General features: G+C 41.2%; 1 protein-coding gene across 1 annotated transcript in view; it reads right to left on the bottom strand.

Annotated features, from left to right (window-relative positions):
• Positions 1-22,276, bottom strand: part of efcab6 (EF-hand calcium binding domain 6) — a 191,423-nt gene that overhangs the window by 5,674 nt on the left and 163,473 nt on the right. The window contains exons 22-26 of the mRNA XM_059325470.1: positions 16,876-17,031; positions 13,409-13,619; positions 12,005-12,199; positions 9,112-9,330; positions 8,511-8,729 (exon numbers count right to left, since the gene is read on the bottom strand). Coding sequence (XP_059181453.1) covers positions 8,511-8,729; positions 9,112-9,330; positions 12,005-12,199; positions 13,409-13,619; positions 16,876-17,031 — 1,000 coding nt within the window. The remainder of the gene's footprint in view (positions 1-8,510; positions 8,730-9,111; positions 9,331-12,004; positions 12,200-13,408; positions 13,620-16,875; positions 17,032-22,276) is intronic.

Genomic DNA, 22,276 nt, shown 5'->3' with positions numbered 1-22,276 from the left:
TGCCATTACAGTCATTGCCTGGCTGCAATGATGGTGCAGAGGTGTGCAGATTCAGCAGACTTGAAAACACTGAACAATCAGAGCAGACTGGGCTTTTTTGGGATGGGATCTTAAAGACAGGTGCTAAAACAGAGCATTTCAGACACAGGGTGAATAATAATAATAATAATAATAATAATAATAATAATAGTAATAATAATACATTTTATTTGGAGGCGCCTTTCTTGGCACTCAAGGACACCGTACAAAAAAGATAGAAAAGATACAGCAATAAAATACAATAAAATACACAGAATTAATAACAGTACAATACAAAAGATAGATTGCACAGTGTAATTGTCATCAGAGGGAATAGGCAGTTATAAACAGATGTGTTTTGAGTTGTGATTTGAAATTAGGGAGTGATTCAATGTTCCTGAGTTGGGGTGGTAATGAGTTCCAGAGGCAGGGAGCAGATCGGCTGAATGCTCTGCTCCCCATGGCGGTGAGACGGGCGGAGGGGACAGACAGGTGTATTGGGGAAGAGGATCTGAGGGAGCGGGAGGGAGTGGGAACATGGAGGAGGTCGGACAGATATGGGGGGGTGAGGTTGTGGATAGCCTTGAAAGTGAACCAGGTTCTTATTTCAGAGATGCAATCGGGGAGGGAGGTGGGCAGAAGAGAGGACGAGGATTTAGTGGTGAGGTCGAGCTGGGTTTCACCGGCATAGCAGTGGAAGTGAATGTTAAATTTGCGGAAGATAGGGGGCACGGTGGCGCAGTTGGTAGCGCTCTCGCCTCACAGCTAGAAGGTCACTGTGGGCATTGGAGGCGTGTCCCCAGCTCCATGTCTCCGGTGTCCGTAGAGCTGGTCGGTGTTGGCAAAAGGGCCTTTCTGTGTGGAGTTTGCATGTTCTCCCCATGTCCCCTGAGGATCCCCTTACAGGGATCTCACAAAAACATGCATTGATCCTGGTCGCTATAGAGCCTCCCTCTTGTCGGTCGGGGCGCCTGACGGGGGGGAGAGGAACCGGTGGGAATAACGTGATCCTCCCACGCGCTACGTCCCACCGGGGAATCTCCCCCTGTCAGGTGTCAAGAAGTGGTCCGCAACTCCACATGTATCGGAGGAAGCATGTGCTCAGTTCAGGGCCCTCCCCAGGCCGACAGAGACGAGGTAGCGCCCAGGATCAAGATAGATAGGACAAACTGGGTGATAAAATGGGTTACAAAAATCGTGGGATAAAAATAAAATAAAAAATAAACAAATAAAAAAATTTGCGGAAGATATTGCCGAGGGGAAGGAGGTAGATGATGAAGAGGTGACGGAGGAAGGGATGGATTTGTGCGACTTGAGTTGAATGAAGTGAGTGCGGCCAGACAAGTAGGATGTGAACCAGTCCAAGGTCCAAGGATGTGTGGGTGATGCCAATGGAAGAAAGTCTGCTGAGGAGGGTGGTGTGACCGATGGTATTGAAAGCTGCACTCAGGTCGAGGAGGATGAGGATGGTGAGGAGTCCAGAATCAGATGCCATAAGGAGGTCATTGGTGATTTTGATGAGTGCTGTTTCAGTGCTATGGAGTGGACGGAAACCAGACTGGAACTGTTCATACAGATTATTGTGGGATAGGTGAGAGTGGAAAGCAACAGTTTTTTCCAGGATTTTGGAGATGAAGGGTAGATTGGAGATAGGGCGGAGGTTGTTGAAGTTGGATGGGTCAGCACCAGGTTTTTTCAGGATTGGGGTAATGGCAGCAGTTCTGAAGGGTTTAGGGACGGTTCCAGTGGTGAGAAAGGAGTGGATGATGGCAGAAATGAGGGGGACCAGAGAAGGGAGGCAGGCTTTGACAAGTTGTGTGGGCAGGGGGTCCAATTGACAGGTGGATGGCTACTATGTCCGGATGAGTTCTGAGATTTCTGAGAGAGTGGGGAGCTGGAAAGTGGAGAGTGGGTGTGTTGGTGGGAGAAGATCAGCTGAGGTGCTGAGTTGAGGCAGTGATCCGAGGTTCTGGTGGATGTTCTTGATTTTTTGTTTGAAGAAGGACATAATGGCATTGCAGGAGGAGGTTGTGTATAAGTGAGGAGGGAGAGAGTCTTGGGGTTTGGTGAAATTGTTGAGTAGGGAGAACAGTGACTTTGAGTTTCCTACTGAGTAGTAGTGGGTTTTTGTGCTGGCAATGGAGTCCTTATGGCGTAAGATGTGGTTATTGTACATTTCTTTGTGTATGGTGAGACCAGTTTTCCTGTGGAGTCGTTCAAGTTGCCAAACTTTGGTTCTCATGAGACGAAGATCGGGGGTGAACCAGGGGGCGGAGATGGTGAAGGAGACAGATCTGTTTTTTAACGGAGCAAGAGAGTAAAGAATATTGTGAAGTCCATTGTTGTAATGACAAACCAGATCATCAGGGGTGGACAGATGATGTATGTCAAGGAGGCCAGAGGAGTGAATAATTGAAGTGAGAGTGGCGGGGGGTTAATATTCTTTATATTCCGGTCAGAAATGAGGTGTGGTGTTTTGGAGATGGAGAGAGTGAGTATTACTGTAAATGAGAGGAGAAAGTGGTCGGTTATGGGGAGATCATCAGCGGTTAGGTCCAGAAGGGTGACACCAGAGCAGCAGATTAGGTCCAGAATATGTCCTTTGGAGTGTGTGGGAATAGTGGTGTGTTGCTGTTATCCAAAACTCTCTAGGCAGGATGGGAAGTCTTTGGTAAGTGGCAGATTGGTATTGTCCATGTGGATATTGAAATCCCATAGCAGTATTATGTTTGGTGAGTGAGAGGATAGATGGGTGAGGAAAGCAGCAAAGTCAATTAAAAAGTCACTATGGGTTTTGGGGGGCGGTAGACAGTAGCAATGATGGTTGGAGTGGGACCAGACAGCTCACAGACAGAAGACTCAAACGTGCTGGAGATGGGCACAGATACCGGCGAGACTTTCCAGCCCGACCAGAGCCACAGGGTTGACAGGTGTAAACAAACCCACGAGGAGTGGATTCGTTCAGCTGGGAGTAGTCCTGAGGCTGTTGCCACGTCTCGGTTAAACAGAGAAAGTCTAGTTTACGGTCTGTGATGATGTCCTGGATGAGATGTCCCTTGCCTGTCAGTGAGCAGATGTTGAGCAGAGCGAAGTTGAGTGGAGAGCTGTCGCAGCAGGTGGTGGTGCTAGTTGACCGGGCTAGGCGGGCTAACACGCTGTGGTCGACAGCCCGGTTGGTGGAGTGTGGAGGGCGACGAGTCTGGCGTCGGGAACTGGACCAGATGGACTTTATTGCTGTTGAGGTGTTGTGTTGAAAGTTCTGGGACCCTCGGTGGATGTATCTCCGGCGGGGGTGGAAGATGATGTCCGGGTGGAGGTGAAGAGCCTCTGGTGTTGGTCCAGGCAGGTGATGGCGCAGCCAGAGCAGGTCAGTGGCCAAGTACTGGATTAAACCCGCCACTGGCAGGTGGACGGGCAGTACAAAGAGCCAGACACAGACGAACAGGATGTATGTCCTACCGGCCCACATTGTGGACAAGGACCCAGGCAGCGCTGACGGCCAGAAAACGCCAGGTGAGGATCACGCCAGGACAGGACAGGTGAGCGTGACAGCTCACGTAAACGATAGTGCCAGCAAGTCTTAAAAGTATTCCAGAATGAGGGCAATTACACTTTCCGATTAGATCATAGGACCATGAAATAAAATCAGCCTGGAACGTTAAAAGTTAAAAAGTTACCGGCGAGCAGCGGCAGCTAGTTGCGCCAGCGTTAACTCATCGGCCATCTCAAATGTGATACAGGAATATTCAGACAAGTGTTTATTTTGTCAGCTATTTTTTTCATTTTTTGTCTTAAAGTCTAAAAATGGTAGTAAGGTGACAAAATAAGGGGAGATTTTAGACAAGCTTTTATTTTTGGAACCAAATTTCAGTCTTATTTATATTTTTCATCGATGACGTGTCATAGTTCATCATAGTTAATGTTTAACGATGTCGGTGCTGCTTTGTCATCATCTCATCTTAATCATGAAAAAAGGTTGTTAACGAACATATTTAATCGACGTTCAGACCGACAGTATGACAAAAAAATAGGTTGTTTGACCTTTACAGCATATAAAGTTGGAAACCAAAATACAACTATGAACCTGAAAATAAACACAATTTGTCTTCTTTAATGTTTGAAATAATAGAAAAGTAATCACGTCATTTGGAAACAAGGCAAAAAATTTAGATAATTTCTCTTATGTAGATAGATGTCATATGAGAACAAACTTGACACAGGGTGAGTTATGGAATCACCTGCAAATATAAAAGCTTGTTTAAAATCCAGACAGTGCACAATTTACATAGATTGGTCACAGCAGTCTTTACAGGCGTATCATGTGTTAAGTTAGGAAGATGTGGAAATGTTCTGCCTACAGCCTTGTTCAGCCCAGAATTTGAAATAACTTCCTGAAGTCGAGACTACACTAACATCTGCTTCACATCATTTTAGAAAGGCTCTATAGTGAATGACATGTCTCTAAAGTGGAGCATGTCTGTAAAAAAGAGACTCGTGGGTATGAGGGGCCGACAGGGGCATAATTCAAAATACCATTCACACACACACACACACACACACACACACACACACACACACACACATAAAACAAAACACATTCACACACTATAGTAAAAACCTCACACACGTACAAGTGAAATGCTTTCACAAACACCACTGAAATGTTATGCTGTCTCACACACACTACTGAAATGCTTTTATACATACAACTAAAATGTTGTGCTCTCACACACATTACTGAAATGCTTTTATACATACAAATGAAATGCTTTCAGACATACAAGTGAAATGATTTTATACATACATGTGAGATGCTTTTATACATACAGGTGAAATGCTTTTATAAAAAAATGTTTATACATATTTTATACTTTTGCTCCAAAGCCGTTCCACTTTTCCGAGCCACCTTCCTTTTACACTGAAACGCCTTCCGGTTACACTGAAATCTCAGTAATATTTATGAGAGCGTTCAATAATGTGTGTGAGAGCACAACATTTTAGTTGTATGTATAAAAGCATTTCAGTGGTGTGTATAAAACCATTTCAGTGGTGTGTATAAAACCATTTCAGTAGTGTGTGTGAGACAGCATAACATTTCAGTGGTGTTTGTGAAAGCATTTCACTTGTAAGTGTGTGAGGTTTTTACTATAGAGTGTGAATGTGTTTTATTTTATTTGGGTGTGTGAATGGCAATTTTGAATTATGTCCCTGATGACCCCTCATACGTGGGTACCCATAGAACCTTTTTTCATTAAGATATATTGAGGTTTTAGCCTAACTTTGGAGAGTTAAATATCAAGCTAAACATCTCCAAATTATAAAATCTTCTCCAAAAGAAGTTTGTGAAGAACTATGAGACGGCACCACAGTTACTGGATCTCCTTTTGTATATAAAGCAAATTTTCACCTCATGTTATTTGTACAAAATTGACAGCTGGGGTGCTTTTGCAGTCTGTGTTTGTGCCAATCTCAGAGCAGTCCCTGCTCTGTTTACAGCACGAAGAAAAGAAAAATTGCAAACACATTAATTAAATTTTGAAGGGAAATTGTAAAAAAAATTTTTTTTATTTGAGCTAGCAAAATGTGTTCTTAGCTCAATATTTGTATTTGTGTGTTTGCTATCATCCACCTAAGTGCACAATAATAACCTCCCTTATTCAGTTTAACACATTTTCCAACTCTTACATCCCTTGCTTGTGCTGTTTAACAGGCTGAAACTGGCACACTGTAACACTTGAGCAAACTGAAGAGTGCACGGAGCCGAGATGAGCAGGGGAGAAAGCCTGCGCAGAGCAGGATATTCGATGGGGAAATAAGTAAAACTTAGTGAGAGAGGTTATCATTTATGCAATCTATTCTGTATTAGCAATACACATATAAATACATTTCTCTCTTACAATGTTGCTGTCAGCTGGTATCTCCACATAAACTATTACTGTTTGACAACTACCAATAAGTACGGTTGGTTAGCCAGTAACTGTTTGTCAGTCTGGAATATGAAGTCTCACAGGAAATGAGCCTTGTTGTTCTGGACCATCGTCGGTGGTATGATCCATCTGGATTTGGGTACTTCTAATCCATACTGGGCACAGATGTACATGTACACTATCCCAGCTATTTGGTTGTTCATTTCCATGTATATGCTGTTTCTGCATCTGCCATGGTAGACCCTTGTGGACTTCTGGGACCACTTGTGCGTAGGGCATAGATCCAGCAGGTTAATGCAGCAATCTGAAGGTACTTTGGAAAAGTTACATTAGCCGTGTTTCGACTAGGGGGGGAAAGTGGCCACTGGGAAAGAGCACACACCCTCTCAAAAGTCCACTCACCTTGCGTGTCTCCACTACAAGTTAGCCCCCAGAGGGATTTAGAGACTTTGGAGGTGACGTATGGTTTTCGCCGTCGCTAACTGTGCACAACGTCAGCAGCTGAAAGCAGCATGACTAATTATGCAGAGTCTCTGCTGATCATAAACATAGTGATTCTGAATTAACGGCATCTCTAAATGTGCACAGAGTGTCCGGTGCTTGTTGTACACAAACAGAGATCGCTAAGTGAACACCTCCTGCAGCAGCAGCACATACACACTGTACTGCTACAGAGCTAACTGTAGCTAACTGCCGCTAACGGCGGCTCTTCTTAACAAGCCAGCCTCCGGCTCATTAGCTGCTTGTTAAGAAGAGTAAGAAGGAGTTGCTGGATTTGTCTCCAGTCGCTTTCTTGACAAATAGTCGCTAAGGGGGTCTGAAAAGTCGCTAAATTTAGCAACAAAGTCGCTAAGTTGGCAACACTGCTTCGCCAGCTTTTACAAACGGCCTTGCTCTTCTACAGGGACAAAAATAGTCCTGACAAAAGCCGGCTCTGGACTGCTCGTATTCAAATAAGGGGCTTTTCATCGGATGAGACCCTCCTCATTCCGGGTATTGCCCGGTAGTGGAAATAGCCCTATTGTTGGCAGAGCCAGGAGCAACATTTGTAGAGAGACGATGTAGGCTGCCATTGTTATTATACTTGCAGAGAGCGGACATGTATACAGTGAGGTAATGACTTGGCTCTCAAAAGCCTGTGGAAAAGCAAACTGGTTCTGAGAAAGTTTGCAAGTTGAACCAAATGTGAACCAGCACCAGCACCAGCCCAGCAAACGAACTAGGTTCATGTTGGAAAGCTGCATCCTCAGTGTGGCTACATCAGTACCCTGGGAATGGTAATACCAATGCAGATCCAGTCTGATCACTTGCAAATAACTGTGTGGACAGTCTTAAAGAACTGATTTGAGAAGCATATCAAATGCAGTCTGAACACTGCCAAAATGTCTGTATGTGCACTCGATGCTGTAGTTTCCATACTTGTCGTAGTAACATATTGACTTTGCCTGGCTTTGCAGGGCAGCTAATGTCTTTATAAATCACACATCATACAGCAGCATTTAGCAAAAAAATTAAAAAATTGTTATGAAAGATTTGTGCATCTGAACTCATGTTGTCATAATTCATAACAGAGCTTATTCCCAAGGACCAAGAAGATTCAGAGCATTTTTTTGCTCCTGTCACATTCCATATATCACATAAAAAAGAAAGAACGGAAGTTGTATGACATTGATCATTTATTTTACAGAAGAAAATGTAATTTATATGCTATAAGTGCTATATATATTTTGCTATTTACATTTACCAGCCTCTACTTGAACAGCCATCAGTTTTACTGAATTTTTGTTGTGTGACTGTTGGTCACTGATACATTTATGGCTTCTCAGTTTTGCTGAGGAGCACATAATTTAATGTATTTTTAACAGGATCCGATTAGTGCAAGCGTTTTATTCTTGACAAACTTTTAAATGAGACATGTAAAACAAAGTCATTTTGAATAAATATCTCTTTTTTAATCTCAGGTTTGGTTTGGTCAGTTTTCACAGATTAAATTATTTATTTTTGAAAGGAAACATCTTTAAATAATTGTATTACAGTTTTTCTCAGTCACTTTGGTGCATTTCTCACATCAATATTAACATTTGCACAACGGTTAATTCAACCTCCATAGCATTTAGTCATTTGTGCTCAATGCACATCATAGTAGCAGTTTCTCATTCCTTACAACAAATTACAAATGCTTTTGGACAGTCATCAATTGCTTTCATACAACTCTCTGCTGTTTTATAACATTATCATCATCTGACTCTTTTGCATTGAAAACATTTACAGAGTAAACTGTCATTATGAAAACATGACAGAGACATTTGAGTATCTATCCAGCTATCCATTTTGAGCAAGTGACACGCTTCTGCAGGTCATCAACTAGGTTTTGCAGTTTGTACTAATTGTTTTGATAAATGTATTAACTGTTGTGCAAATCTTAATAGTGATGTGAGAAATGCACCAAAGGGACTGAGAAAAACTGTATTTTACTAGAGCAAGATGGCGAATGGATGGATGGATAGATGGATAGATAAACAGACAGACAGACAGACAGACAGACAGACAGATAGATAGATATACCTTAGTGCGTTGCAGAATGGTTCCTGCAGTCTGTGGGGAACAACATATGGGGGCTGAAGCTGTTTCTCTGGGCTCACAGGATGCTGATGGGACATTGTTGTTTGGATCCCCTGTTTTTGTGTAGGGGCTGCTGCTCAGTGCACCAAAACGCTTGAGAAACGCTCTATACTGCAGCTTCTTCTTTTCATTCACAGGCATCTGACTCCACACGCACTCAAACTGACAAGCAAAGGAGAAACACACACACAATAATCATCCTCACTGGGGGGACTAGTACCCCAAAGAGAGTCACACGCGGCACGGTAAATTGGCTTCACAGATGACTAACTTTCTCACGCAGTCAATAATTATCAGCAAAGATAAATTAGATTTTGATTAGAATAATTAAAGAAAACATATCAGACTAAAAAGAATGGATCTGGCAAAATGCACCGAAGTCCAAGCTCATCTCCTCATTTGTAACCATGGACTGATGCCACTTTGTGTTGTTGCAGCTTGAAAGCACTGGGAGAGTTGTTGGAAATGTGCTTGAATGTCTCCTCTTTGAATTCTCTGAATAATAATGCACTGGAATATAAGTAAACAATTTTTTTGGCTTTACCTGATCATTTGTGAGTCTCAGGCAGTGGTGATCACAAAGCCGTCTGAACTGCTCTTTTGAGATTGTAGTGCTGTTGGAGGGGTCCAGATCCAGCAGCTCTTTGGTGATTTCATAAAAGTGACCTGAGACCACTTCCTGGATCTGCTGCAGATGCTCTGTTATTTCAGGGCCCTGGGTTTTGATAGGGGATCTGGTTTTACTCAGGCAGCTCTCTGACATCTACAGCATAATGAACAGAAGCATAGAACATACACAGACATGCTTCATATGAGGCTTACAAGCAGGCTCTCTGAGGAACAGGGGCGGAAAAACTAAAGGGCACCAGCTGCATGCAAGTTGTGATGACATGCATCTTAGAGAATCACTTCCTACTAACCCTGCCTCTGACAAGAAACACACATAAGCATGAACTATTAATTCATTATCTTTAAATACTTATTCAAACTCGGGCCCTGGGGGGCTGGAGCCAAGCCCAGCTGACATTGTCTCCAGACTATCACAGGGCTGACACATAGAGGCAAACAACCACACTGCAAAAAAGGTGTGTCTAAAAACAAGATAAAAACACTAAATCTGAGGGAAATGATCTTGCTGCATGGACAGATAATTTCACTTGACAAGATTTCTTAAATTAAGATTATTAAATCTAGAAAAAAGCATGTTGAACACTTAAAATAAGAAATTAACTCTTAAAACAAGATAAATTAAAGCTGCAAGCAGCGATGAACTGGCCCGAGCAGAGTGCACTGCAAATTATTTGTTTCTTACCAAGATTTAAAAAAAACTTTAGATTTAGAAGAGCTAGATAATTTATCTTGTTTTAAGAGTTAATTCTTATTTTAAGTGTACAACATGCTTATTTCTCGAATTAACAATCTTAATTCAAGAAATCTTGTCAAGTGAAATTATCTGTCCATGCAGCAAGATCATTTCCCTCAGATTTAGTGTTTTTGTCTTGTTTTTAGACACTCCTTTTTTGCAGTGCCTTCATGCTCTCATTCACTCCTATGGGCAATTAAGAGTCACCAATTAAACCTAGCTGCATGTTTTGGGCCGGTGGGAGGAAGCAGGAGGACCCGGAGAGAACCCACGCTGATAATATGCAAACTCCACACAGGCTTTGTATGGAATCACACCACAGGAAACATTTGCTGAATTCAAAGCTAGACTCAGGATGAGCATAACATGACATAACATAACAAGAATAAGGATCTACAACCCTACTTGGGGCTGTATTTTCTGTCCTTTGAGCTAAATTATAGTGTTTACATGCTTACACGTTTACAATACATGTTTTTGGACCAAACAGTACTAGGGACTTTTTGAGACAAGCTGCACACTGGGAAGCTCCCCCATAACTCCATACATACATGGCTTTTTTCGATTTGTTTTGTGTCGCCAAATGAATGCTGAAGTGATGTAAGCCGGCCGTTGGTTGACGAGTCAAAATAACATTGTATTTCCCTATGCACAGTAAAGCCTGGATTTACTTTTGATCCATTTGTTTGTGTTTTCTTCCATTTTTTTTTTTTTATTACAAGTTCACAGTTCCTCTTGTGCTGGGAGAGTACCTACTCCGAAATCGATGCTAAAACAGCATTCTAAAAACTATAATTGTTCCTAGTTCTTGTGGTGCGAACACAATACAAAGGGGATTCTCAGAGCTAAGTTCTTCCAATAGAACGATGAAAAAGTTCTTCTGGTCCGAAACACCAAATGACAGTGCAAGACTGACCTCCCAACAAAAACGACAATATAAGGCGTTTGTACAGGCGGCAAAATACGACTAATATTCACATGTATGACCATTCTTTTAAAGCAAGCTGACATTATTTTAAATGTGCATGTTTTAAGTCACAAAAGGGAAGACGAAGCCAGAGTTCACATCCATCGTGACAGTTTACGTACAGTTTTTTTTTTTATGTTAAAGACGTTTTGTTTCACTGAAAATTTCAGGTTTTGAACTTTTATTGATATAAGAATGAATCTTCTTTACCAGATAAAAACTTCATAAGTAAGGATGGTAAAACTCTGACCTCACAGAGTTAAGAGGAGGCCGAAAACTGAAAAGGACAATATCCATGTTTCGCTACTCAAGCCATCATTCTTGCAGTGATTTTATGGTGAAGTGGAATTTAAGTGGAGGATGTCACGCTCGGGGTGGATGGGTTGAACAAATGGTGGCCTTTCACCCAGGAGAGCAGGGTACATAAGTATTACTTTTAACGTAACAAGTTTTTTATGTAACTTCTGTGGTTCACGTCACCCTCATAACTACTTCACTTCCGGCATTTTTCTACATTTATTTACGGTTTAAACTGTCTTTTGTAATGCCTAACCAGGAAGTGATTTGCCCTAAACCTAGGTCAGTGGTTTTGTAGCCTAAATTCACCGAACCTGCAGCCTTTTTCACAACTGCGAACCGTACGTGGGTGTATAATGATGTGTGTGCTACTTTTAGAATGATCCGATGTACCTTGGGCCACGAAACGCTCATACACTGCAAAAAAGGTGTGTCTGAAAACAAGATAAAAACACTAAATCTGAGGGAAATGATCTTGCTGCATGGACAGATGATTTCACAAGATTTCTTGAATTAAGATTGTTAACTCTAGAAATAAGCATGTTGAACATTTAAAATAAGAAATAAACTTTAAAAACAAGATAAATTATCTAACATTTCTAAATCTAAGTTTGTTTTATCTTGGTAAGAACCAAATAATTTGCAGTGTATGTGTCGTTATGGGTGGTATTGACAAACAGTCTATTCTGTCATTTAGGTTGGAGATTTGGTTGGACAATGCGTACATGCAGATGCTCAGCAGGTATAATGGTGACTATAACAGTAATAGACTACTAATAGTTGAACTTCAGTATCTATAGCTTCACTTACCCGCGGGCTCTTTGATTGAAACTTGTTAAGGAAGTCCCTCCAGTTAACAGTGCAGTTCTCACGGTCCAGCTGCAGTTTAGTCAGCATGTATCTGTACTGTTTGTCTGACAGGCGGGCACAAAAAATCTCCAGCACCTGGCGAAATTTCAGAGCTTTGACCGTCCCTGTATTGCCCTGGTCAAAGGCCAAGAATGCCTGGAAGACAGAGAGACATAGGGAAGTGATCAGCTGAGGAACTGATGACGAAGACGAATGAAGCATTCTGTTGGCTTCACCTAGCCTGGCTAACGCCAGACTATATCACAAATGGGATACAGTCTGGAGACCACCTATTCATTTTTCCGTAGAGGAGGCGTGGTTTACAATCGTCCAGAGCCGTTTATTGGGCGTTACAAATGTCTATATGCGTCTGTACGTAGCTCTTAGCCATCGTTTCAATTAACTGTGCAACAGCTTGTGGACAGCTGTGCCCTGTGGCACAGCAGGATACCGAGTTGCGCTGCCTCCTTTATCTGGTCATCCATCAAGGTGATCAATGGTGAGACGACCACAATGACCGCGGTCTCGCTAAACCCCATTAGCTTAGCCACTAACAGGGCTAGTTGGTAGATTAGGCTTTTGCCAAATCCTGTTGGAAGCAAGGCGAAAACATCCTTTTTGGTGGGAGTGTAAAGCCAAACGTTGTTCTTTTAAAATAAACTCTGGCTCTAAACTATCTAGAACTCTGTCTACAGCTAGATCCAAAGAGACCTTCGCATCTGCTGCAGCCATGTTGGATCTGTGATTGGATTTACATTTACATTTAGTCATTTAGCAGATGCCTTTATCCAAAGCGATTACAGGAAGAATAAAAGCAAACAATCAGGGTACTGTGCAGTAATCAGTGCATCAATAAGTGCTAGTGACAATTCTTTAAGGAGTAGAATTATTGTGTGGTGCGAGGAGAAAAGATGCTCTCTGAAGAGCTTCAGGAGGTTTTTAAAGGTAGAGAGCTGCTCTGGTTAGAACTGGTAGGAACTGGTAGTGGTTCCACCAACGGGGAACAAGAAATGCAAAGAGTCTGGATTGCCTTGGACCAACGGGGGGCAGAGCCAGGCGCCGTTCATTGGAAGAGCGGTCGTGAGGTAGCATATGTCTGAATCAGGGCGTTCAGGTAGGTAGGAGCAGTACCGGAGACAACTTTGTAGGCCAGCATTAGAGATTTGAATTTGATGCGGGCTGCAACAGGTAGCCAGTGGAGCTCAATGAGCAGTGATGTGACATGTGACCTTTTGGCTGGTTGTAGACCAGGCCCACCGCTGCATGGATACCAAAAGCAGAGTTATGAATCGCCATGGACACCTTGCAGTTTGAAACAAAATCGAGCGTGCAAGGCAGTATGGGTATACCCAGGCTAGGCTTCACCTTATATAGTTGAGTTGTTGAGCCAGAGACTAGTTCTTTCATCCTGGACAGAGCCAAATCTGGACTGAGGCTGTCCAGAGACTCTATATGGTGAACAGCATCAGGAGAGGCAGGAGGACGCTCGCCTGTCTTCTCTGCTTTATGGTCAAAGGCAGACAGGAAGTCCATGTAAGCCAGCCTCCTGCAGTTATCATCCATGGAAACCTCAAGCCTAAAGAGAGAGGAGGGAGGAAATTGGTTTTAACCGACAATGTGAACTATACTATAATATAGGGCGTTTGTGTCAAATCACAGCATGGATGTTTCTATGGTGTTCCAAAGTTCTAGGTGTCTTAATGTGGTATTCTGGAGGGATTTTTGACCATTTTGATCAATTCCTGAGTTGTAATTTTTTTTTATGTATTACCAAACTTGCCTTCATTTACTCCTTTTGTAATGTTCTAAATGTATTTGTTCCAAACAGAAGCTGCAAAACCTGTGGAGCTAAAACTAGCAAATTAAAGCTCATTAATAATTCACATGCTCTTCCAAGCTACAATAGCAACTGAACATATACTGAATATATACACATGCATTTGCTTTTTAATGATTATAACAGTGAATAAAACTAGAAAATTTCCTCTGGGGAAATTCTGAAAGGGCCACGGGGGCTACTGCCGGTGTGTGTACACAATGATGAGATTCTTCAGAGATTTCAAACTATGCCCTTTAACCTCAAAATGTGTGTGTGTGTGTGTGTGTGTGTGTGTGTGTGAGTGTATGTGTGTGTGTGTGTGTGTGTGTGTGTGTGTAATTAAAATCACATAAAGTTACCTGTGTGTGTGTGTGCGCGCGTGCGCGTGTGTTTGAAGCATTTTGAAGCATATGTATGCATGTGTGAGGAGTGTGCGCACTTACGCGCGTGTGTGTGTATCTGTAACTGTAATCACATCAAAGATCAAAGGCAATCAGATCAAAGCAACAGAATTAACTGACACCTGTTCCGGCATAGTGACAGCAGAGGTGGACAGACTGAAATTTCTGGCCTCGAACAGAAAACATTTTTGGCAAAACCATAATACCTATCATTGATACGACTTCACTTTGAGCGTCCTGAGTTCTTCCTGAACGTCTACATATGTTTTTTTTTTTAAGAAAAATGAAAAAATAGCTTTGTTAGAGCGATCTACAAAAACTGTTAGATCTCCCTTTTTCAGAAATCTCCCCGCGTTTTCAATATGGGAGCCAATGAGGCTGTTGGTGCGTGTTGGTGGCGCATCTGTGCGTCCTATGCCCAAACTATAACTCTGACAGCTTTACCAGAGGATTGTGAGTGAGAAGACAAATTTTCCTACATTTCTATGTATACATTATTTCTGTAGAGTGGAATTTGCAGCCTGGAGCGCAGTTTTCAAATTTATTTTTTGACAATTTGTTCTCTCCCTCTACACTAGCGATGATGTCACACACTGTGACACGAACATTCCGTGCAATACACACCCATTATAATCTCAGAATTTCTCTAAAAATGATCATGGTCATTGAACAGGGATTGATAAAAAACTATATGACCTATCGAAACGTGGATTAATACACCGATACACAAGACTTGTGTCTACTGTTTAAAGTTTAAATGGAGTCTCTAAGTGAAATTATGCCGGAGGAGTAGACGTTTAAAAATCTCTAATTATTGTTCTTTTTCGCTAATTTTTTTTCGGCTGTCCCTTTCATTTCAATGCAAAATTTTGGGCAGTTTTGCGCAACTTACGTCGCGAAAAATTCATATTCTATAGAGAAAAGTAATAGCACACCGATCCCGATCAAACCGCACGTTTTGATATATAATTTGTCCTGCAACTCTTCAAGTTGTAGGACTAGTAGCGGGATGAAATTGCATCCGGAAGACGAAGAAGAAAAAATCCACAGCTTGGCCCCAAGCACTGGACCCTACAGCTATTGCTGTATTGTTAAAGAATAAAATAATTTTTTTTATAACTAGAAACAGCATCTATGTCACTCACCAAATACCAGACTGCACTGAAAAAACATTAATTTTACTGTGTTGTAAAACCAGACGAGTTCGGCTGCTCTGTCCATTCATTTCAGTACAAAATGAGAAAACTTCTCACTTGATTTATTACCTCCGAGGTTTTTTTAGGACAACACTATGGTCTCAATCGCTAGTAAAAAAAAAAAAATTCAAGACAATTTGATCTTTATAGTTCAAATAATGACCCCATTTAGAAGAAAATAGAAGATAAAGAATGGTATGATTTGTGGCGTGGCTACCTTTGATTGACAGGTCACTAACAATGCGAGCAGTCATCAGGAGAGAAGCAGAACAATGCGTATCCATGGCAACGTGTCAAAGTTATATATAACATTATATATATGTATAAAAAAGGACGTTTAGCGGTTTGGTCTCATAACTTTGACCCTTTCACCATATTTTCACTTAATGACAGTTTATTTGAACGTTTTTTTCCAGTAACAATGTCTTGTTCAGCGTTTGGTTGGACTAAAAGACACTCCAAGGAGTTGCTGCTCAGTTTTCTGAGGTAAGTAACATACATTTTGTTTTTGTTTTTTGCTAGCCAAAACTAACATTCCAGTTAATGCTAACATGAATTAGCAGTGGCTTCTCTCAGTCAGGTTGAGGTGTAGAGAGGCTGTAGTCAGTGATCAGATCCCTCTCGCTCCTCCATAGTCCAGATATGGTCTGCTCCCCGTATCGGAAACAAGATTGCGACGCAAGATGGTGACGAGTGTACCGCTGAACTCGATGCATCCAACGGGCCACAAACCAATGGGTGATGTCACGGTGACTACGTCCATTATTTATATACAGTCTATGTCAGGGATGGGCAACTTAAATGCTGGAGGGGGCCACAATTTTTCATGGACACTACCACTGGGCCACATATAGGACCGTGCATTTAACCAGATATGATGAAACTGCAATTTTAAATATGTTTACAGTGCAGTAACTTAATATATTTAATGCTCAAATGCACGTTTAACAGTGTAAATAGGAATACAAAAGGTTTGAAGCAAATAAAAAACTGTTATTTCTTTTTTTTTTCCAGTGCAAAAACAGCAGACCAACATTAATTGCAAGAAGTAATTTTGTGCGTTTTTACACTGCACTTTTAAGATTTCATGCTCAAATGCATGTAGTTGTACTGAGGGCCACTTCAGGTGAGGGTGCGGGCCGTGTGTGGCCCCCGGGCCTCCAGTTGCCCATCCCTGGTCTACGTATAAAACACACTTCATTCAAACTTAACAGAAACAGAATAAAACACACAGTGCAAGGCTGCATCTCAAATTCCTCTTCAGGTTCCCTGCTTTTAGATTTCCCTACGGCATCTACTGTTGACCTGCTGTCTCCCCCTAAAGACCCCCTGTCCCCTACCATACCTCTTTAAAAAAGGGGGTAAAGGGGTTAGGGGTTAGTGTATGTCTATCAAGAGAAACTAAAAGGAGTTGACCTGTGCAGGTGATTAACAAGCTGCTCTCTCTGGACAGAGCAACTGTAGGTTTGTAACAGACTCAGCAGCTCCTCCACGGTCACTGTCCCATCTCTGTTGGTCTCCAGGTGAGTCAGGGACTTGCTTAGTCCCTTATAGTTCTTCTGCAAAATCCGCCTATGAACAGGTCAACAAGAGCTCTTCATATAAACAGGAAATCTGCTGCTATGCTTTCATAACTTCAGTGAAGTATTTCTGTTTGGACGAAAAGTGTAATTAAAAATATTTTCAGCTTAAACTTGTACTCACATCATAGCAAATATGAGAAAACAAACATTTGGAAATGCAGATTCTGAAAAAGCCTCTCCACGAGTCAAGAAAATGTTAAACATCTGAAGAAAAATGTTTATACTTTCATAAATCAAAACTTGTGTTCACACAGTTAATACATTCCCATACCTTTTTATAAAGCTACACTTGAAAATGAGTGGAATTTAATAAGCCCTGTTGCATGGCATTCACAATATTTATCAGGAAAAATATTTTAATAAGGGCTTAATAACAAACACAGCATGTGCAAATGTTTCTACACCAGGCTTAAATGTTTGTTTTCCCATACCCCCTGGGGTAGGAGCTCATTCAGGAGAGTAGCCGCACTAATATTACAGCATATGTATTATTGAAATGCACTGACAGTGTACAACAAAGCCTCAAATCTGTAAATAAATATGCTCTCTGTCGTTCAGTTGTTGTGCCTGCGTCATTGAGAAGACTATATTAGGTAAAATACACTAAAATGTTATTTATGTGTATATTTTCTGCAACGTAAACAAAAGCTGTAACAAGACAATATATTTATGTCTTGCCTTATCAACTTCATAGATTTTTGTCAATATATTCCTTTTTTTAGTTGATGCCATCAACACATAATAAAAAAAATTGGGACATGGGCAACAAAATAAGTTGTGGAATGCTCACAAAACAGTAAGTAGCAGGTGATAGTATCATGATGGGGTATGAAAAGGACATGTTCTAAAGACTCAGCTGTTAACAAGAAAGGATAGAGCGAGGTTCAACTTGGTGAATAACTGTGTGGGCAAATAATCCAACAGTTTAAGAGCAAGGTTTCTCAACAACAGATGAAAGCAATTTAAGTATTCAACCATCTATGATCCATAATATCATTAAAATATTCAGAGAAATCTCTGCATGTACACTGTAAAAAAACTGTTGTTTTTACGGTAAAAAAACAGCAGTTGTGGTTGCCAGAACTTTACCATAATAAATACGGTGCAACTTTTTTCAAATATTACGGACAAAATATATATTTTTGATTCATTGACATATATATATATATATATATATATATATATATATATATATATATATATTACAGTATATTTTTGTTACAAACACGGTACCAGTTCATTGTTACTGAAACTGAACTAACCCATTTATCATTTTACGGTCTTTTACTGTCATGGTTTAGCAGTTTTTCACCGTAAAATCTACAGACATTTTGTCAATGTAAGGAGCAATGCTAAAAACTTATATTGGATGACCTTTGACCCCTCAGGCTTCACTGTATGAAAAACCTCCATGATTGTATGAAGGACATTCTTACCTGGGCTAAGGAACATTTCAGAAAACCTATTTTTTTGTGTTTTTTTTTTTTTTTTTTTAATCATGGACTGTGTCCTCCCGCCTAAAGAGGAAAAGGACCAACCAGACTGCATCGTGGTGCCATCCAGACAACGTCTCTTCCAGGGAAATTCTGCTTATTTCAGCAAGAGATTGCCAAGACACGTTGTGCTCATGTTACAGCAGCGTGGCTTCAGAGGAAAAGAATGCAGGTACTAGTGCACTAGTGCAGTCCAGACCAGAGACAGAGACCACAGACTGATGAGCAACTGAAGTCATATATCAAGCAAGAATGGTAAATAAATAAAGAATGGTAAATAAATAAAGAATGGTAAATAATTTCACTTTCAAAACTTCATCACTTAGTGTCCTCAGTAAACACTTACTGAGTGTGTTTAAAGAAAACACAATGGTAAACACGACCCTGTTGTCAGTTTGAGCATTAAATATATTTTCTCTGGACTTTTCAACTGAATATACACTGCAAAAAGGTGTGTCTAAAAAAAGATAAAAACACTAAATCTGAGGGAAATGATCTTGCTGCATGGACAGATAATTACGGTGGCCCTGAAGAGCAAAACACACCAGCAATTCACACAGCACGCCAGCAATTCACACAACACACCAGCAATTCACACAGCACGCCAGCAATTCACACAGCACGCCAGCAATTCACACAGCACGCCAGCAATTCACACAGCACGCCAGCATTTCACCACAGCACGCCAGCATTTCACCACAGCACGCCAGCATTTCACCACAGCACGCCAGCATTTCACACAGCACGCCAGCATTTCACCACAGCACGCCAGCAATTCACACAGCACGCCAGCATTTCACACAGCACGCCAGCAATTCACACAGCACGCCAGCAATTCATCACAGCACACCAGCAATTCATCAAACCGGAAAGGGTAGGTACATATTGGACACTGATCCTCCTCCTGATTGGTTCCTGCCGTCATTCACTTCTCCATAGTAAAACCAGTCGCCCATGTAGTGCGCCCGTATTGTGATATTTATGGTAAATTTATTGAGCCTGTCCAGAGCGAGCTGACATGAAGGATGAACGAGCAAATTGCGTCGCGCCGAAAATGTATTTGTTGTGTCGGCGAAATTCATAATAAAATGCGCTTGGATAATTACTGTACAGTAAATATCAAAGGGCATTTTATTCTGATATTCCACAGAGACACGTTCTGTGAGTTTGTGAGTGAGAAGACCCGAGGTCCTCCGGTATTAGACTGGAATTATTGATTGGAAACAGATTATTTTTTAATGTAATGTAATATTTACTGGGCTACACAGTGGTGTGGTGGTTAGCACTCTTGGCTCACAGCAAGAGGGTCGCCAGTTCAGCGGCTCCTGCTCAGTGTGTACCCCGCTTCTCCCCCAACGTCAGCTGGGATCGGCTCCAGCCCCCCGCTGCCCGAGTCCGGATAAGCGGAGAGGCTGAATGAATGAATATACAAGGGCATTGTATTGTGAATTTCGCCGACACAACAAATACATTTTTGGCGCAACGCAATTTGATGATATCACGTGGAGTGTTCATGTAAAGTTAACACTTCATCTCCTCTCTGCAGGTAAGAGTTTTATACTGCACAGTGAAAAAGAATGACAGTAAAGTGTTTATCCTTCATGTCAGCTCGCTTTGGACCAGCTCAATGAATTTACCATAAATATCACAATACGGGCGCACTACATGGGCGACTGGTTTTACTATGGAGAAGTGAATGACGGCAGGAACCAATCAGGAGGAGGATCAGTGTCCAATATGTACCTACCCTTACAGGTTTGATGAATTGCTGGTGTGCTGTGGTGAATTCCTGGTGTGCTGTGGTGAAATGCTGGCGTGCTGTGTGAACTGCTGGTGTGCTGTGTGAATTGCTGGCGTGCTGTGGTGAAATGCTGGCGTGCTGTGGTGAAATGCTGGCGTGCTGTGTGAATTCCTGGCGTGCTGTGGTGAAATGCTGGCGTGCTGTGTGAATTGCTGGCGTGCTGTGGTGAAATGCTGGCGTGCTGTGTGAATTGCTGGCGTGCTGTGGTGAAATGCTGGCGTGCTGTGGTGAAATGCTGGCGTGCTGTGTGAAATGCTGGCGTGCTGTGGTGAAATGCTGGCGTGCTGTGTGAAATGCTGGCGTGCTGTGGTGAAATGCTGGCGTGCTGTGTGAAATGCTGGTGTGCTGTGGTGAAATGCTCGCGTGCTGTGTGAAATGCTGGCGTGCTGTGGTGAAATGCTGGCGTGCTGTGTGAATTGCTGGCGTGCTGTGTGAAATGCTGGCGTGCTGTGTGAATTGCTGGTGTGTTGTGTGAATTGCTGGCGTGCTGTGTGAATTGCTGGTGTGTTGTGTGAATTGCTGGTGTGTTTTGCACTTCAGGGCCACCGTAGATAATGCCACTTGACAAGATTTCTTAAATTAAGATTATTAAATCTAGAAATAAGCATGTTGTACACTTAAAATAAGAAATTAACTCTTAAAACAAGATAAATTATAGCTGCAAGCAGCGATGAACTGGCCCCAGCAGGGTGCACTGCAAATTATTTGTTTCTTACCAAGGTAAAAAAAACTTTAGATTTAGAAGTAATAAATAATGTATCTTGTTTTAAGAGTTAATTTCTTATTTTAAGCGTTCAACATGCTTATTTCTAGATTTAACAATCTTAATTTATGAAATCTTGTCAAGTGAAATTATCTGTCCATGCAGCAAGATCATTTCCCTCAGATTTAGTGTTTTTATCTTGTTTTTAGACACACCTTTGTTGCAGTGTATGTCACAAAGGATTGAGGAAATGAGCCCACTTTGTTTTATTTATGTTTAAGAAAGTACCATAACTCTTTTGGAATTAGGATTGTAATTAGTAATGTCTCATTGGTGAATTATTCGTTGGAAACAGCGTAGCGCACAGGTGAACAAACCTTACTTAATCACTTCCTAAAAAGTTTTGTTCTTTTTTCAACTTTAGATGAACCCCGGCCCGTCTAGTGTCTCTTTCTATAGAACATAACTGCAAAGTAGCGTGAGCTCGGAGTTGCTCAAGTGCGTCCTTCACTCCAGACCTGTTCTTTATTCTTATTCTTATTCTTTTTGTCATTTATTTATTTATTAGTGTGAAAGGTGCAGCTTCCTCTCATGCTCTCCAAGGTTATTATAGTTAACGAAAACTAACAAAATAAGAAAAACTAGAATTGAAAAAACATTTTCGTTAACTAAAATTTAAAAAAAGAGAGTTTTTAAAAAACGATAACTAACTGAAACTGTATTTTGTGGTTCCAAAACTAACGAAAACTAACTAAAATTATAGTGAAAATGTCCTTCGTTTTCGTCTTTGTCAAACTTTTTCATACGTAAACCTTTTTGTTGATATGAAATCTATTTCATCTATCTGGTTTTATAACTTAATAAACTTATTGGGGCTGAGATGGATCAGACAAAGGAAATAAAGGAAACATTTATTGTGACCTTATTGAATCTGGCACCCAACAAATACCCCATTACAATAAAACTAAAACTAATAAAAACTAAACTAAAACTAAGCATTTTCCAAAAACTAAAAAATAATTAAAACTAGCAAACTCACTCTCAAAACTAATTAAAACTTACTGAATTTGAAAACAAAAATTGACAACGAAATCCAAACTAAAACTAATGAAAAATCCAAAACTATAATAACCTTGATGCTCTCCATTCACTGTCAGTTTGTGTACGGAACGTATTAGAAAAGTGAATGGGAGCCTTGATTGGCTCTCTGCATCTGCATTAGTCAGTCCGTGATGCA

The sequence above is a fragment of the Centropristis striata genome, chromosome 22 (assembly GCF_030273125.1).
Source record: "Centropristis striata isolate RG_2023a ecotype Rhode Island chromosome 22, C.striata_1.0, whole genome shotgun sequence".
Lineage (NCBI taxonomy): Eukaryota > Metazoa > Chordata > Actinopteri > Perciformes > Serranidae > Centropristis > Centropristis striata.
The sequence above is the reverse complement of the archived record's forward strand: the minus strand, read 5'-3'. Positions and strand labels throughout refer to the sequence as shown.